Here is an 18,308-nt window from a genome sequence, read left to right as displayed (position 1 = left end):
GGACAACATGGCAAAACCATACCTCTACAAAAACATACAAAAATTAGCTGGGCATGGTGGCTCACACCTGTAGTCCCAGCTACTTGTGGGAGGCTGAGGTGGGAAGATCACTTGAGCCAGAGAGGTCACGGCTGCAGTTGAGCTGTGACTGTGCCACTGCACCTCAGCCTGTGTAACAAAGTGAGACCCTAGCTCAAAAAAAAAAAAAAAAAAAAAAGCAAATCCACTTTGTAAATGATGAATGTTTTAGGGGAAAAAAAATTCAGTTCTCCCACTGACAATTAGGTTATGCATCTCATGGCTTACAGAGATTCTAGAAGCTCCAAGCCAAACCCTTGCCCAGTCTCAGGAATGGGAGGTGGTCTGCACAGACCAGGAACCAGTTTGTGCAGGAGCCCCTGTCCCTCATGTTGTCTTTATTGTAGGTCACGTGTCTTCCTCTGACATTTTCCCTCCTAAATCCAATTGATTTCCTTGAAATCCAATTAACCTGGAATGAGCAATTTGGTTAATCAAACATTCTCAGCCTTGATCAGCCAGTACATTCCAAAGCTTAGTAATAATCGGAGAGAAGAATCCTCCAAAAGAAGAGCAAGCATCCACATGGTGAACATACTTCCCCAAGTCAAGCACCCAAGCTGCACGAGGCCACTGCACCATAAAGTTTCTTAAAGAATAATAACTTTAGGGAACAAGACCCTTCAGTAACAAAGCCCTCAAGCCTATGATCCCTGTCTTAGTCCATTTGTGATGCTATACCAAAACACCTGAGACTGGGTCATTTATAAATAATAAAAATTTTCTTTTCACAGTTCTGGAGGCTGGCAAGTCCAAGAGCAAGACTTGATGTCTGACGAGAGCCCGGTTTCTGTTGCCAGATGGTGCCTTGAACACTGTGTCCTCATATGGCAGAAGGGCAAAGGGCTGAATGCTCTCTGAAGCCTGGCTTCTAAGGGCAGGATGGTAGAGCCTTATGATTCAATCACCTCCTCAAGGCCCCACCTCTTAATACGGTTGCACTGGGGATTAAGTTTCAACATGAATTGTGGAGGGAACACAAACGTTTAAGCCACAGTAATCCCAAAGGGGAATCATCTTACCCCACTGGGGAGAGCTGTCATGCAACTTTTCAGATTTGACTTTCAGAAGCACAGTCTTTGACCAGAGCTGGTGGAATGGACAGAACTGCCAGTCTTCAAACAGAACAAGGATCGTGGTGGGTGCCCAAGCTCCTCCTGAGCACCCCTTCCCAGCATCCGAGGTCCCGCCTTTCCCCTGCAGCATTCGGTGTGGGCCCAATGAGGAATGGATCCCCTGGGTCACAGTGTAGGACTGTGCCTTCCCCGGAAAGCCCAGTGTCCTAGAGCCCAGGAAAGTGTTCTAGGGTGCGGCACAGTCAGAAAAACAGAGAGGAGTTGATGATAGCCACAGGGTTTCACCCCGGGAGGCACAGCCTACACCAATCTCAGAACTGCACAGAGGTTCTTTAATAAGTAGCCAGTCCTGGCATTGTCCACTCAAAATGTTCCACCTGAACTTACAGTGAACCCAGACTCCTCATTTGCCCTATGGGTCCTTCCCCATCTGACCTTCACCTGCTCCTCTTCATCCTCCCGTCCCAGCTCACTCCTCCCACTCATGTCCAGCAAGGCTGTTCTTTCTTCCCTACTATTGTAGGTTTTCCCAGCCAGTCCCAGCCTCAGGGCCTGTGCACTTGCCCTTTCCTGGCCTAAAATCTACACCACTCCCGAACCCCCAGTCACATGTGACTGAGTCCCTCTGATCTTTCTGCTACTGCCCAGATTTCATCTGCACAAGAGGTCTTTCCTGCTTACCTGAACATTCACTCTTCCCCATAGACACTCACTTTCCCTAATTCTATTCCTAGCACCTGTCACTATTGGAATTTTTCATTTCTTTTTTGTTTATTGTCTGTCTTCCCTACTTAGGATCTACATTCCATGAGGGTAGGTGTGATGGTTAATACTGAGTGTCCACTTGATTCGATTGAAGGATGTAAAGTATTGATCCTGGGTGTGTCTGTGAGGGTGTTGCCAAAGGAGATTAGCATTTGGGTCAGTGGGCTGGGACAGGCAGACCCACCCTTAATCTGGGTGGGCACCATCTAATCAGCTCCTAGAATACAAAGCAGGCAGAAAAACGTGAATAGACTAGACTGGCTTAGCCTCCCAGCCTGCATCTTTCTCCTGTGCTGGATGCTTCCTGCCCTGGAACATCGGACTCCAAGTTCTTCAGCTTTGGCACTCAGACTGGCTTCCTTGCTCCTCAGCTTGCAGATGGCCTATTGTGGGACTTTGTGATCGTGTGAGTTAATACTGCTTAATATATCTACCCTATTCGTTCTGTCCCTCTAGAGAACCCTGACTAATATGGTAGGGAATGAATTCATCATGTTCATTTCTGTATTCCCTGTCCCTAGGACAGTAATAAATATTTGCTGCATGATGACTGAATGAATAACTAACAGCCCCACACAGGCCTGTGCACACCTGCTCTTCTTGGAGACCTTTGACATAAAATTCTCAGTTCTCATCTGCAAAATCACAGTGCCCAAAGAACTTTAATTCATTTCCTGCAAGCCCTCTGGATACTGGGGTAGAAATTCCTGCAGCAAACCTGAACCTCTACTTACTTTTTCCTTCTCATACTCTGCCCTTCCCCTGCCCCGAGAGTCAGCACCTCAGGGCTGTGTGTGACCCACCAAGAAGAGAGGAGGAAAGGAAACACTCAGGAAAGTGGGAGATGCGGGGGTTGCTGTGCAGTGCACGAGCCCACGGGGAAGGGGCTGTAGTCATGAGTTTAAAGGAAATGGATGAGCAAATGGATGAGCAAATGAGTGCTCAGCAAGATGGAGGAAACAGAAAGCCAGATCCGCCCAGGGTGCGGCCCCCAGTGCAGGGGTGGTAGGAGGCTCTCAGGCAAGGGCTTGGTCGGCATCTGTGGGATCTGAGCTGGACAGGGTAAAAACCAAGGATCCAAGACAACTTAGGTGGGTGAGGCAGAAGGACCCTCAGGACCCTCAGTGCAGTTGGGGGTCAGAGGGCCAGTGATAGGGACAAGAGGGTGAGAAGCTCCGAGGAGCGCCAGCGGTGGGCATCAGGGGCTGCCTATGCCTGTGGGATCAGAGGCGCAGCAGTCCAGGGGGTGTCAGGGCTGGGCCAGGCGAGGCCAGGCCATGGGTGACTCAAGTGGAGTGGAGGTGAGAATCTTCAGATCACAGTCACGGAGGGGGAGGTCAGAGCAATGCACCAGTCATTCACAGGGATGCCAGGGTCAGCCAGGACAATGGAAGGCCATGGAATACAGGAGAACCCTGCAAGAAAAGGGGCAAATGCATCTTGGGGAGAGGACAGCTACTAGGAAGGCTGGAAGTGACCCAGAAAACTGTCATGAGGCTCACAGGAGCAGGGCACTTCCCTGAGTGGAGGCAGCCATCAGGGACAGGAAAACCCATCCTGCTCTTTGACCTGTGCAGCCTTCACCAGGGAGGAAAGGGCAAGCTGTAGTCTCTACTGGAGACAGGTGTTAGGGAATGAGGAGCATATTACAGGTCTTTCTGGGTACAGACTAAGCATTTAGTGGCCTGTATTAGGGTTGTCTAACTGCTGCACCCACCAACCCCAAATCTTACGCTCCACACAATACAGTTGTGTTTCTTGCTCCTGTCACAGAGCAGTCAAGGGTTTGAGGGTGGCCTTCCATAGGGGGATTCAGGGATCCAAGCCACTTCTGCTGAATGCTCTGCGTCTGGTCAGGAATTGAGGGAAGAGAAATCACAGAGATTACGAGGGTGGTCTTAGAGTTCAGGCCTCCAAGTGGCACACATCACTCTATCCACTTTTTTTTTCCTTTTGAAACAGGGTCTCATTCTGTCATCCAAGTTGTTGTGCAGTGACGTGATCTCGGCTCATTTCAGCCTTAACCTCCTGGACTCAAGTGATCCTCCAGCCTCAGCTCCCCTAAGTAGCTGGAACTATTGGCACACATGCCACTACACCTGGCTAATTTTTGTATTTTTAGTAGAGATGGGGTTTCACCATGTTGCCCAGGCTGGTCTTGAACTCTTGCTGGTCTTGAACTCCTGGATTCAAGCAATCCACCCACCTTGGTTTCCTAAAGTGTTGGGATTATAGGTGTGAGCCACCACGCCCGGCCGATGCTGAGCTAATTTTTAAACATTTTTTGATAGAAATGAGGTCTCATTTTGTTGCCCTTGCTGGTCTCAAACTCCTGGCCTCAGTCCTCCTGCCTCAGCCTCCCGTAATGCTGGGATTATGGGTCTGAGCCACTGCACCTGGCCTCTCCGTATTTCTATGATTCTCAATATTCCCATGGACGGCTGTGACCCAGTCAGTCTGCACTCTCGGGAGGACGTCTGCTCAGATAAAAGCCCAGTTCAGGGAAGGCTCTGTCTTCAGGATCCCAGAGAAACTTGAGGCTTCTCCATGAGGGGAAAAAGTAAGTGGACTGAGGTGATTCTAGTTTATCCTTCTATAAAAATCTTTACCCACAGAATGGGACACTGTGCAGTCATTAGCTAGAACAATAAATACTTACATTCAGAAACAGAAAAGTGCCTGTAACGTTGTGCTGGCTTGTAAGAATAAGAGAATAGAGTTCATGTAAAATGAGAGACACACACAAATACTTCTCTAGGCATCTGCGCATATGTATCTGCAAGAATGTTCACTGAAATGTCACCACCGGAATCACAGAATGTCTCCTTCATTCTCAGTACTTTTGCAATTTATACTATCTGCTCAGAAGATCTCCTTTATATAAACAAAAAGAAAAGCCACACAAAAAATGTGTGAGAAACACACTAAAAATCTCCAAACCCCAGTTCACCAAGAAAAAAAAAAGTGACCCAAACTGTAAGCAAACCAACGGTCAGGGTTTTTAAACTCAGGCTCAGCTCTGAGAGGCATGTTGTTAGGGGCGCAGTCTCGTGCCTCTGTTAATTCCACAGCTCATGTAGCGGCAAACTTGCCCATGGTATATCTCCATAGAAATGGAACCCACAGGCACTGGCAACTGGAGGATGTAATTATCCGAGGACGTGGCAAACTCTGGAGGCTGAGAGAAGGAGTTCTCACACCAACAAGAAAGGTGAGCCTGGGGTCTTCAAAGGCAGCACGCCCAGGGCCTGCCACGTGGCCTCCTAGCGGGCACACTTCACGGCTGGGTGAGAAATGCTTGGAAACTTGGGTGCTCCCTCCTGGGTAGCTTATAAAAGCCACCCTAGGTCCTGCTCCTTAAGGAGAGGTGACGGGGACGGGGAAGAAGCCAGGCAGGGAGGGCAAGGGTTCAGACCAGGCCAATGCTCGCCGCCTCCATCTTCCGTCCGACACTGCTGCTCTGCTGGCTGGCTGCTCCCTGGCCCACCCAGCCTGAGAGTCTCTTCCACAACCGGGACCGCTCGGACCTGGAGCCATCCCCACTGCGCCAGGCCAAGCCCATTGCTGACCTCCACGCTGCTCAGGTAGGAGGAAGCTGGAAGAACAGCAATACCCCCAGGCCTGTGCACGTGCACACAGGCACATGCACACGCACGCACAGGCACATGCACACGCACGCACAGGCACAGGCCAGGATGCCGGCTGTGCAGAGGCAGACAAGGGCCAGGCAGGCTGCGCTGGGAGGGAGGAGTGGCTCCTGTGGCTCCTATTGGAACAACCACGAATCGATGCTTAACCTGATTCGACAATCCCACAGGTCAGCCCTAGTGAGAAAGAAATGTCAGTGCGCAGACAACAGACTCAAATGCCAAGTGCCTTTCCAAAGGCAAGCATGTGATACTGTAGGGCCAAGGCACTGTCCGAAGGCATTCTGTGGCTGCTCACCATGCCAATCTCTGGATGTAGAGAAGGGGACAGCCCTGCAAGGTTCCCCAACACCGCAATTGTAAGGATCCTAACAGCTGTCTGTGGTGGCATCCGTGGACTTCACCGGAGTCTGTGGTGAAGCACCCAGGAGGGCCAATGCAGGCGATCCCCTCCTCCAGAGAGTCGTGGTGGGGGGCAGGGAGTGGACCCATGAGGCCCCTTCACCTGCTCTGGCACGTGGTCCTGTGGTCACCATAGGCCAGGAGCTGATGCTCAGGGTCAAGTCCAATCCCCAGCTCCCACGGTGCCCCAGAGGCCAGGGCAGGGAGCAGGAGAGCCGCCCTGTGGCCAGGCCCGCAGCCGCGTGGAGGCCGCTGACCTCCCTCCCGCTGTGCGGCCATGAGGAAGCCCCCCAGGTCCTCAGACCCAACCACTGCCAAGCCCCTCAGTTCCAATTCCCAGCTCTCAGGACGTGCCTCCCATGGCTTTCTCTGCGGTGTGGCCACGCCTGGACTTCCTTGGCACCCCCTACCTGCCCCGCACGACCTGCCCTGCGTGACCTGCCCCGCAAGGCCGGGGGGAGCGTCTTCCTCCCCCGCGACCTCTTACCTCCTCCCGGCACTCGCCCACCCCGCTGCCCAGGTCTCCTGCTCCTCCGGCCCTAGGGCGCCTCTGACTCAGCCTGGTGCCCGTCCAGGGCCCGCACTCAGGAAGGCGCCCAGGACTCGCTCCTTCTCTCCTGTCTACCTCTCTCCTGTCTCTGTCTCTCACTGCCGCTCTCTCTGTATCTATCTCTCTCTGTCTTCCTGTTTCTATTGCTATCTCCATCTGTTTCTCCCTGTCTGTCTCTCTGCTTCTATCTGTCTGTCTCTATCCCCATGTCTCTGTCTCTCTAGACTTTGGGGCAGGGCAGCCCGGGAGGGCCCCGAGCGAGGCGGCCCAGATTAGGGTGCCTTTCTCTCCCACAGCGGTTCCTGTCCAGATACGGCTGGTCAGGGGTGTGGGCGGCCTGGGGGCCCAGTCCCGAGGGGCCGCCGGAGACCCCCAAGGGCGCCGCCCTGGCCGAGGCGGTGCGCAGGTTCCAGCGGGCGAACGCGCTGCCGGCCAGCGGGGAGTTGGACGCGGCCACCCTAGCGGCCATGAACCGGCCGCGCTGCGGGGTCCCGGACATGCGCCCACCGCCCCCCTCCGCCCCGCCTTCGCCCCCGGGCCCGCCCCCCAGAGCCCGCTCCAGGCGCTCCCCGCGGGCGCCGCTGTCCTTGTCTCGGCGGGGTTGGCAGCCCCGGGGCTACCCCGACGGCGGAGCTGCCCAGGCCTTCTCCAAGAGGACGCTGAGCTGGCGGCTGCTGGGCGAGGCCCTGAGCAGCCAACTGTCCGCGGCCGAGCAGCGGCGCATTGTGGCGCTGGCCTTCAGGATGTGGAGCGAGGTGACGCCGCTGGACTTCCGCGAGGACCTGGCAGCCCCCGGGGCCGCGGTCGACATCAAGCTGGGCTTTGGGAGAGGTAAGAGCACCCCGGGCTCCCTGCCTGCCCGACCCAGCCCCTCGGGGACCCCGGCGCACCTACCCCCACCTCGGCCACCTGCAGAATGGGGGGCTAAGCCCTTCCGGCCTGTCCCAGGGGCACCTGTCAGCGGGGCAGGCAGAAGCCATCGGTCAGCGTCGTCTTGTCGGAATCATGGTCACCCTGCAGAGAGCCTGGTGTGGCCTACGGGGACACTAGGGCCGGCCCTGGGCACAGGCTGCTGCCCGGGCTGCTCCTCAAAGTCCCACTCGGGCCCCCTGCCTGTGCCTCCAGCTTCCCTAGGGAGCAGCAGCTGGGGTCTCAGGACAGGGCCGGGTCAGGCACAAGTTGCCACCACCTCCGTCTTACAATTGGACAAATGCGGGACAAAATACCTTGGACATCTAGCAACAGAAGTGTTTTTAAGGGGCAGACCAAGCAGAAGAGGTGATCACTGCCACCTGAAATTGGGTGCTGGCGTCCCCAGGAATCCGGTCTTGGCCTAGACTCAAGGATGGGTGGGATCTGGGATACCCACAAAAAGGCACCCAGAATGGAGAGTGGGTGAGGGCATGGAAGTGGTCAGAGACAAGCAGCAAGCAGACAAGCCGCTTTGCAGCCCCATCTGTGACCCGGGGGTGCTCAGGGCTGTCTTCTGGTCTCACTGGGTTAATGTCCCAGGGTGAGAAGTACAGGGACACAGTTGGCTGAAAAAGACAAATTTTAAGGGACCCAGCTTTCAGTATTTCACGACCTCCGCAGAGGCGAGGATCCGGCCCCGATCTTGTCCGGGTGAGGCCTTTTTGCCATCTTCCCAGGCCCCCAGCCCGGCTCTCACCCAGCCCCGCTCCCCTCTGCTCCCAGGCACTTGGTGCCTGCTGGTCTCTGACAGTCTGTGGACTGTAAACACAGTTTATAAACAAACCGTCTCCCACCCTCCGCACATTGAGGACTTAATCCAGGAGCTGTCACTCTGTCTGCCTCTGCTGCCGGTTCCTGGAGGGTGGGGACCCCCTAGGTGAGATGTCTGTATGGGGGGCACTCATCCTTCACCGGGACCACCTCCTCCCCCTCGCCAGGCCGGCACCTGGGCTGTCCGCGGGCCTTCGATGGGAGCGGGCAGGAGTTTGCACACGCCTGGCGCCTAGGTGACATTCACTTTGACGACGACGAGCACTTCACGCCTCCCACCAGTGACACGGGCATCAGCCTTCTCAAGGTCAGTGGTCCTGAGCCACTGTGTTGATAAGACACCAGCAGTGCTCATGGGCTGACGTCCAAAAAGTCCAAGCTTTTCTCATGTAGTGTCTGCATCCTCTGAGGAGGTGAATCCGTGGAATGGCTCCCCAGTTCCACCGGTGCTCCCCTCTTCACAAGCAACGCTCCTCTCGAAGCACAGGCCTGCGTCTGTTATGCAGGGATCCATCGCCCAGGCTTCACCCAGCACCCATGGTGTGTGTCCCCTTCTAGGTGGCCGTCCATGAAATTGGCCATGTCCTGGGCTTGCCTCACACCTACAGGACGGGATCCATAATGCAACCAAATTACATTCCCCAGGAGCCTGCCTTTGAGTTGGACTGGTCAGACAGGAAAGCAATTCAAAAGCTGTATGGTAAGACTGCCGCGGAGGGCATCCCTGAGCTAGCGGAGGACACTGTATTCCAGAGCACTGTAGGGCCCCCGCTCACTCCTCACTGGGGAACTGGGCCTAAGAACGTAACGTTGTACAACTCATGTCACCCAAGGGTAGCCACCCTCTAGCTCCCTGATGCCATTCTCTCAGTTAAAAAGTGGTTTTGCCCAGTCGACAGCCAGTCCCTCCTGTGTCCTCTCTCGCCACATGCATTTCCCGGGAGGAGAGTGAATGCGGTGGTTTTCTCAACACAAGCGGGCCCCCAACCCGTGCTGTGGCATCCCACCAGAGACGCACACACTGGAAGCCCTGGGAGTTTACTGCAATCCCAAAAAACTGAGCTTAGCCTGGCCAGGATAAGCTCCAATCTCTATTTAAAATCGTTCAGGCCAAACGTTCTAGTGGTTGATTATTTAATTAAAGTGGTTAGTGATTTAGTACCGAGGCCCAAGGGAAGAAAGCTGTCCTCCTCTTTTCCATTCAAAGGTCCCTAGGCCGGGCACAGTGGCTCACGCCTGCAATCCCAGCACTTTGGGAGGCCAAGGTGGGCGGATCCTTGATGTCAGAAGTTCGAGACCAGCCTGGCCAACATGTTGAAACCCTTTCTCTACCATAAATACAAAAATTAGCCGGACATGGTGGCACATGCCTGTAATCCCAGCTACTTGGGAGGCTGAGGCAGGAGAATTGCTTGAACCCATGAGGTGGAGGCTGCAGTGAGCCAAGATTGCACCACTGCACTCCAGCCTGGGTGACAGAGCGAGACTCTGTCTCAAAAAAAAAAAGTCCCTAACAGAGACCACCCCATTTCTGTTCTCACATCCCCCCGTTCTCAGCACTCTGTGTCTTTGGAGACAACAACAGCCAGGACACACGGACTTGCCCCAGTGGAAATCTTACTCTTACATGAGCCCAGAATCAAACTTCTTCCCTCTAATGAAGTCAAACTGCCATCAAGGTGTCAAGGGAGGCATTCACTAGCTGTATTTAGGGTGGTCAACCGTACATAACTTCACAACCAAATTGAGATGCTTCTGAGAGTGGCCTGGGGCACTGTGAAGAATGAAGCCAGGATGTGCCTGTGAACCAGGACTGTAGCAGGCAGCCTGGCACCTCCAGCTCCCTCTGCGCACCACCTCAATCTTTTTTTTTTCTTTTCAAGATAGGGTCTCACTCTATCGCCCAAGCTGGAGTGTAGTGGACTGATCTCAGCTCACTGCAGCCTCAACTTCTCAGGCTCAAGCAATCCTCCCACCTCAGCTTCCCAAGTAACCTGTGCCAAGGGACCACAGGCACGTGCCACCATGCCCGGCTACTTTTTGTATTTTTTTTTTTTTTTTTTTTTTTGTAGACACTGGGTTTCACCATGTTGCCCAGGCTGGTCTTGAACTCAAGCAATCCTCCTGTCTCGGTCTCCCAAGGTGCTGGGATTACAGGCATGTGCCACTGCACCTGGCCCCACTTCAGCCTTACGTGGTGTCTTGCTTTAAGGTGTTTTTATAGAAAGCCCCAGCTTTGCAACTGTCTTCATTCAAGTCACATATGAAAATATAAGTTTTGCACCATGTATGTGACAAGTGGCTGTTTTTTGTTTGTTTTTTTAAGGCTCCTGTGAGGGATCATTTGATACCGCATTTGACTGGATTCGCAAAGACAGAAACCAATATGGAGAGGTGATGGTGAGATTTAGCACATATTTCTTCCGTAACAGCTGGTACTGGCTTTATGAAAATCGAAACAATAGGACACGCTATGGGGACCCTATCCAAATCCTCACTGGCTGGCCTGGAATCCCAACACACAACATAGATGCCTTTGTTCACATCTGGACATGGAAAAGAGATGAACGTTATTTTTTTCAAGGTACAGATTCTTCATGGATGGTTCTATTTCTCTTATTAAACGAATGCACTCAGAAGGAATGTCTTGAGCCCCTACCAAGGAATCTGTTGTAATGCTCTTGTCATTACTTGCTTAATTTCTGTCTGCTCCATCAGACTGGAAGCTCTGAGGGCACAAGGATTGGGTTCTATTCCATTTTTTTTTTGTTTCTGAGACAGAGTTTCACTATTACCCAGGCTGGAGTGCACAATCACGGCTCACTACAGCCTTGACCTCCCGGGCTCAAGTGCTGTTCCCACCTCAGCCTCCTGAGTAGCTGGGACCACAGGCACGCACCACTACACCTGGCTTAATTAAAACAATTTTTTTTTTTTTAGAGATGGGGTCTCACTATGTTGCCCAGGCTAGTCTTGAACTCCTGGCTTCAAGCCGTTTTCCCACCTTGGCCTCTCAAAGTGTTGGGATTACAGGTGTGAACCACTGCACCCAGGCCCTGATCTTTTTAAGAAGGCACTAAGTCACCGAATGAGTGAATGAACTTTCCTAGGTACTAAGGTGGCTGCCAAAAAACTGTAAGAAAGGGCCCTGCCCTGCAGGAGTTTTAATCTGGTTCTGGAGGGGAAAAAAAATACCTTGGACATCTAGCAACAGAAGTGTTTTTAAGGGGCAGCCGAGCAGAAGAGGTGATCACTGCCACCTGGAATTGGGTGCTGGCGCCCCCAGGAATCAGGTCGTGGCCTAGACTCAAGGATGGGTGGGATCTGGGATGCCCAGAAAAAGGCACCCAGAATGGAGAGTGGATGAGGGCATGGAAGTGGTCAGAGACAAGCAGCAGAAGCGAAGCCGTGGGGCTGGGAGTGAAAAAGCCACAGAGCTGTGAGACTGGGGTCCATCAAAGCTGGCGACAGACTTACCCGGGATGAGGTCAGGCTAGAAAGGCGGGTTGGCCCAACCACGGAGGGCCTCGAATGCCAGGGTCGGGGCTGGACTTCACTGAGCAGGCCACGAACCATCAATGGCAATTGCTCAACATGGAAGGTCAGTGTTTTGCTGGAAGACAGAGACTGATGTGGTGGAGCCTGGGGGGTCATGGGGAACACACAAAGAAAGGCAGGTCTGGGACTCTTACTGCCGCTGCTCCTTACTCACACCCGGTCTCATCCAGTACCCTGGACCCGGTGCACGAGGCACACTGCCTTTGCAAAACCAGACAGCACAGAGTCCGATCATAAACATGATTTTGGGGTCACTGCTTTTTCCTTCCCCTTTCCTACCCAGAGACAAGTTGTGTAGCCCCTCTGCCTGAATCCTGGTAATATAACCATAGGGCTTTAAATTGCTCAAAAAGACTTAACAAGGCGAGAGCCAAACTGAATGAACTTTATATGCAAATTTTACCATAAGGATCCTGTATATAAATCTGGTCTCAGTTTTCCTTATTATTACACAAAGGAAGAATTATTTCAGTTACATAAAAAAACTGACTTACAGCTGACTTTTATAGTTCAGGTCTTTCAGAGTTGGAAGCACATCTTTCAGGGTTTTAAGAAGTCCCAGACTAGAATTTATGTTGGCAACACTCAAAGAATCGTAATTATAGATTTAGGTCATCATAGGGTAACTGCTACAATACAGCTGTATTTTATTCTTGGAGCTTTAAAAACATCTTAATTTGCTATGAATATTTTGGATTAAAAGAAATTCCTGTTAGAGTGAACTGCATCTCTAACTGGATGAACGTCACATTGTTCTCAATAGTGAACTTTTCCAAGTATATTAAATATTTGGTTGCTAAGGAACGTACTGCTTGGGGTGTTCTGTGAGCTGTGAACACCAAAGTATCTAAGTGGATCTAGTCTATTCTGTTGGCAAGATGCCAAATATCCAGGATTAGGAACTAACAAGAAGAGGCTAAAATAAGCTTCTACTGATTTAGAGCACGAAATGAGCATCTGAACTCTGAAACAAAATGGAGCAAAGTTCCATTTCACAGGACAGTGGGGAGCCTCTCTGGAGTGGCATTTGAGAGTCCTGGCTTGCGTTCCTGGCTCAGCCTAGGCTGTCTGAATGTGGACCAGTCACTTCAGCTCTCTACTCCAGTGTCCTTATTTGTAAGATGGGCGCGGTGGTGGGACTAGGGGACTCTAAAACACTCAAGGTATAATCCACTGATAAGGATCATGATTTCTTCAGTAAAAAAAGGACTTAGATTGATTAGGATACGAAAGTGATTCCAAGCCTTGGGCCACTAACATTAAAAGGAACATCTTTAGACTATAAAGGAAGAAGAAAAAAACATTAAGATACTAAGGTAAAAATGACATGATTTTTGCTGTTTTGTTTTTGCTTTTGATGAGAGCCGGGAGGATGATGCTCATGGGGCAGGGTTTGCTTTGGTGTGAAAGGCAACCAGCATTCCAACTGCAGCAGTGACGGCCAAGAAAAATGCACTTCCTGGGTTAAATGTAAGAGTAATTCAAGACGCGGGGAAATGGCGGAGTGGAGGCTTCACTCAGATGCCGAAAGCCCCGTTTTCTCCTAGAATCATGGCAACACATTGTACAGGATTGGCTGAGACCTAGATTGAAAACTGTCCTCTTTGTCACGTGATTTAATAGTAATAAACCACATGAACGTATTTTGTTTGGCTCTCAGGAAATCAATACTGGAGATATGACAGTGACAAGGATCAGGCCCTCACAGAAGATGAACAAGGAAAAAGCTATCCCAAATTGATTTCAGAAGGATTTCCTGGCATCCCAAGTCCCCTAGACACGGCGTTTTATGACCGAAGACAGAAGTTAATTTACTTCTTCAAGGAGTCCCTTGTAAGTAGAAGGCTCTTCAGCCTAGCAATGCTTCTGTCATCCCTAATAGAGATTCGTCAGATGACCAAGTTCATATTTAAAAGCTGTACTTGGCCTGCCACAGTGGCGCATGCCTGTAATCCCGCACTTTGGGAGGCCAAGGTGGGCGGATCGCTTAAGCCCAGGAGTTTGAGACCAGTCTGGGCAACATGGTAAAACCCATGTTTCGGTCTCAACAAAAAATACAGAAATTATCCAGGTGTGGTGGCACGTGCCTGTGCTCCCAGCTGCCTAGGAGGCTGAGGCAAGAGGATCACTTGAGCCTGGGAGGTTGAGGCTGCAGTGAGCTGTGATTGCACCACTGCACTCCAGTCCAGCCTGGACAAGAGTGAGACCGGGCCCAAAAAAACACAAAAAACGTGTACTCACTTCAGATCTAAATCGCAATGGCAGAGCATGATGGAAAATTAAGAAGTTCAAGTCTAAAGAATTTGGTACAAAGTCTTGAGTTACTTATCTCATTGTTATAAATTAACCAAAAAATATTAATAATTTTCAGAAGAGCCAGTCTATCTTATTTGCTTTGCAGGTATTTGCATTTGATGTCAACAGAAATCGAGTACTTAATTCTTATCCAAAGAGGATTACTGAAGTTTTTCCAGCAATAATACCACAAAACCATCCTTTCAGAAATATAGATTCCGCTTATTACTCCTATGCATACAACTCCATTTTCTTTTTCAAAGGCAATGCATACTGGAAGGTAGTTAATGACAAGGACAAACAGAATTCCTGGCTTCCTGCTAATGGCTTATTTCCAAAAAAGTTTATTTCAGAGAAGTGGTTTGATGTTTGTGATGTCCATATCTCCACACTGAACATGTAATAAGAAAAAGTAGGAAATGGAGAGTCATAGGACTTCGCTAAAATTCTGATATTGTTTACAAAGAAAACCGGATTTTCAGTAGCTGAAGAAAATATGGCACTGTAAGTTAAAACCCAATGGGAAAAGCCTTAGTTGAACTTTTAAAATACTTGATTTAAAAACAATTGCTCAGGGAAAACATAATTCATAACCTAAAAGGTTTAAAAAAACAAAAAACCAAAAACTAAGCATCCAATGATCTTTGCCTGCTTTCTACTCTGTGGGGCTCCGCCCATCCCAACTGCTTGCCCACCTGATTGATGGGAGTTGGAAGGGCGGCCAGAGCCCTGAGTCAAGCTATCAAGGAAGGAGATGCCACAGAGATGATTTTACTGAGGGATTTAATGGGAAAGTCACAGATTCAAATAAATTGCCCTCCACAGTCCCTGTCAGAATGACATTTCTCTAAAGACAGTGTACAAAAGGTTTTCATGTGTATTTGTCTCTTGATCTTCACAACTCTGTCAGCGTGGCAGGATGGATACTACTGTACACATTTCCAGTCATATTAGCCAAAGTTCATCTGTTTGTATCCTGCCAAAAGTCAAACCCAGTGGTAGCTCTGGGTCCTCATCTCCAAATCCCAGCCCAGGGCCCTCTGCACTTGCTCTGTGTCACTGTGGTGGTCTCGGGCCCTGCAGTGAGTTGCACCCTCTTGTTCGAACACACAGGCCTGCAACCCAAATGGCCCTGAACAGAACAGCTTTCCTGGTTCACTATAATTCATTTAGTGTTCTCTCCTACCACTTTACATGACAGTTTACTTAGGTTCTAAAGACCAGACTACCAAAAGGAGACTCTTGAAGCTAGCTGGATAATTTTATTTCTCCAATATCAGTTATATCTAGGATAGGCATTATATCCCTTTAACTCTTATATAATATGGCTATTAACTCTTAACCCAAACAAAAACCCAATGTCATTTGTAATGATGTGAACAAAATCTGAAATTAGCTGAAATGGATTCAGTAGCCTCAATGATCAGGCCACAAATACCAAATTTCTTCTTCTAAAGGAATAGCTAAAACACAGGTACTTCAGGAAATTTTAAGTTAAAAACAGCAAGTTACAAATATATTTTATAAGGATCTTTATTCCCCCCTGTAGGAACTTTCATGTTATTGCTTTGACAAAGGAAGATAACTAGAATTTATTCTTACTTGCTTAAGAACAAATTTTCCTCGTGACTGAAAGGTTGTTTCAACCAAGGAGAGGGGCTGGGAGGAAAGATAAGCATCTCTCATACCCCTAATCCCAGCTCATTCCTACCTAAGTAGGAACATCCTTTTGAATTCATTAACCCAAAAGATACTATATCATCTTTCATTATAATCAACAGAAGTGTCTAGGTTTATCTAGCAGGGCAAAGACAGTTTTATGATGTGTGTACACTTGCTACAAGGGGAAACGGAATGACAGTGGTCCTGAAATGAAACATTGCTGAATTCGTACAACTGCTTTACAATTTAGGCAAAACTTTAAATGTTTCAGTGATTAATTGTTGCAAACCGATACAAATCTGTTCCAGGGAAAATGCAAACTAAGTAAACAACAACTAAGTGGACAAATGGCAAGAGAGAATTCTGCTAAGCTATGATGGATGTTAACTCACTGTCAGTGGGCTGGGTGTGGTGGCTCATGCCTATAATCCCAGCACTCTGGGAGGCCGAGGCAGGTGGATCCCTTGAGCTCAGGAGTTTGAGACCAGCTTGGGCAACATGGCAAAACCCTGTCTCTACTAAAATACAAAAAATTAGCCAGGCGTGGTGGTGCACACCTGTAGTCACAGCTACTTGGGAGGCTGAGCTGGGAGGATCCCTTAAGCCTGGGAGGCAGAGGTTGCAGTAAGCTGAGATTGTGCCACTGCATTCCAGCCTGGGTGACAGTGAGACCCTGTCTCAAAACAAACAAAAAAATCTCAGCCAATGAAAACACCTGAAAATCTCTGTAAAAGAGAAAGAAGTCTCTTTTACATCATAGCTCTGTAAAAAATTTGGCTTAAAACTAGGTCTTCTAGACAGTTTTCCAGTATAGTTGGAATTCCTTCAGAGGTCTGGCTGGTGTGGGAGCAGGTTCTGGCCACCGTGGAGGGCCTGCAGGGAGCTGGCCGAATCTCCAGCGCACCTGCCCCCAGGCCTACGCAGCAGACCTACCTACAATGGTGTCATGCACAGAAGTCCAGACCTTCACCTCACCTTGAAAGAGCCTGTTTTATCTGTTACACTGTCTTGAAGTTGAAAATATGAATTATGAACGAAAACAGCCTTGTGCACTGCAGCCATTACAAAGAATAGGGGATGTTTGTGTGTAACTGGACAAGAGCCATGTAGCAGCAGCAATAAGTAAAATATTCTAGGGAGAATTTAGTGGACAGCAGAATTTTACTTTTAATGTTTTGAGCTTTGCTTTGTAAAGTTCATTAATTTTAGACTGAGTTCAAATCAAAACTCAATGTGAAGAATGGAAATTGGAAAAATACAAAGACATTTTAAATAAATAGTTTATTTATTCAAAATAGTTTTCTTACCTTATTCACAGTTTCAAGTTTAAAATGAAAAAAAGGGGTAGTACCTGTTCTTGATCAACTGTCATATAAAGTCAAAAGTGAATCCTTTCAGAACATGCATTAAATACAGCAAATTGCACAACAGCTAGTCTTTGAAAAATCCCGCACTGAAGCTTATGAAGAACACACCTTTTTTCTGGACAATTTAAAAGGAAACACTGTAGATGTACAGAAGGTCTCCTTAACCCACTTGAACCTGTAATGTCATTTGGATAAAAGTTCTCTTGACCAAAGTAACATTTTATCCAAAATAATCATATCTTAGACCCATGTAGCTTGACATACTTCAAAAATATGTGAAAGTGTAACTGCATCACAGCAAGTCTGTTAATATCGAGGTACTACATACTTCTCAAAGAAATAAATAGTGGAAGCTTTAAGTCTGATTCTGATGTTAGCACTTCAAGTGAAGAAGCCACAGAACTCAACCGTAATTTGTCTGTCACTTAAAATAACTCTGTGTTTCCACTGATATACCTGTTTTAAATGGATATTTCCCTATTATTTAATGAAACAAAGCACCGAATGAACAAACCGGCTCCGTGTTGAAGGCACTGACAGCGTGTCTGGGACACGGCTCTGTGCAGTCACTGAACGGCATTGCTGCTCGCTGCACTGCCGGCGGCAAGCTGGCCCAGCAGGTGGACGATAACGTTGATTCTTTCCAGAAGAGTCGCAGTTTTATTTGCAGTTGCTCTCAAAAGCTGGGAGTAAATGTGCTTGTTGGTTTTGAGAATTGTGTCATCTTCGATGTTATTGCTAGGGTTAAAAAAGAAAAAGAGACAGGTAAGGGACCAGCAATGCCTACCGACAATTCAGAGGTCCAGAAAACCGGACAGTGACAGCCCAACAGTCACTCTTCACAGAGCAGCAGGCGTTCCTCTCCTGCCGGGTTCAGACAGACCTGCCTTCTTTTACATATTGCTCATGGGCCTGTTTCTACACATTTATTTCAATACATCAATGAAATCCAGTACTCATTCCTTTTATAAATATTTGAATGCCTATTATGTACTAGGAATTGCTCTTGACAGAGAACAAAACAGGCAACAAGAAGCCCCTGCCTTATGGAATTTGCATCCTATTGAGGTAGGAGTTTGGGGGAGGGGAGGGGAGGCACTGGGGGAAACCACAGTAAACAAGAGAGTGACAGACGGACGGCCATGAAGAAAACGCAGTGGAGCCG

The 18,308-nt window shown here is 49.3% G+C and overlaps 3 protein-coding genes across 5 annotated transcripts in view; 2 read left to right on the top strand and 1 right to left on the bottom strand.

Moving 5' to 3' along the window:
* Positions 1-4,594, top strand: part of UROS (uroporphyrinogen III synthase) — a 46,724-nt gene extending 42,130 nt beyond the window's left edge. The window contains exon 11 of one of the 2 annotated variants that reach the window (XR_010135308.1): positions 813-2,562. Coding sequence is in view for 1 of the 2 variants with exons in the window: in XM_055353020.2 (XP_055208995.1) it covers positions 813-854 (42 nt within the window). In the remaining variant the exon portion in view is untranslated. Of the gene's footprint in view, positions 1-812 lie in introns of both variants that reach the window. The other variant, XM_055353020.2, reaches the window with a different exon arrangement.
* Positions 4,392-17,053, top strand: MMP21 (matrix metallopeptidase 21). The gene is made up of 7 exons (XM_055353006.2): positions 4,392-4,479; positions 5,031-7,349; positions 8,429-8,568; positions 8,820-8,961; positions 10,588-10,845; positions 13,480-13,652; positions 14,221-17,053. Exons 2-7 carry the CDS (start codon positions 6,986-6,988, stop codon positions 14,515-14,517), a joined length of 1,374 nt encoding a protein of 457 aa, XP_055208981.1. The 5' UTR covers positions 4,392-4,479; positions 5,031-6,985; the 3' UTR covers positions 14,518-17,053.
* Positions 17,039-18,308, bottom strand: part of EDRF1 (erythroid differentiation regulatory factor 1) — a 45,591-nt gene continuing 44,321 nt past the window's right edge. For both annotated transcript variants that reach the window (XM_019035073.3, XM_019035074.3), the window contains one exon: positions 17,039-17,881. In XM_019035073.3, coding sequence (XP_018890618.2) covers positions 17,710-17,881 — 172 coding nt within the window. In that variant the 3' untranslated portion in view covers positions 17,039-17,709. The remainder of the gene's footprint in view (positions 17,882-18,308) is intronic.

This window comes from Gorilla gorilla, chromosome 8, assembly GCF_029281585.2.
Source record: "Gorilla gorilla gorilla isolate KB3781 chromosome 8, NHGRI_mGorGor1-v2.1_pri, whole genome shotgun sequence".
NCBI classification, from domain to species: Eukaryota; Metazoa; Chordata; class Mammalia; order Primates; family Hominidae; genus Gorilla; species Gorilla gorilla.
Note: the sequence above shows the minus strand (reverse complement) of the source record. Positions and strands in the feature narration are given on the sequence as shown.

Excerpts from the sequence above, each read along its gene's own strand:
- MMP21 (XM_055353006.2), top strand. The coding sequence starts at position 6,986 with ATGAACCGGCCGCGCTGCGGGGTCCCGGACATGCGCCCACCGCCCCCC. Across the intron at positions 10,846-13,479 it reads TGAACGTTATTTTTTTCAAG|GAAATCAATACTGGAGATAT; the intron begins GTACAGATTCTT and ends TTTGGCTCTCAG. Across the intron at positions 13,653-14,220 it reads ACTTCTTCAAGGAGTCCCTT|GTATTTGCATTTGATGTCAA; the intron begins GTAAGTAGAAGG and ends TTTGCTTTGCAG.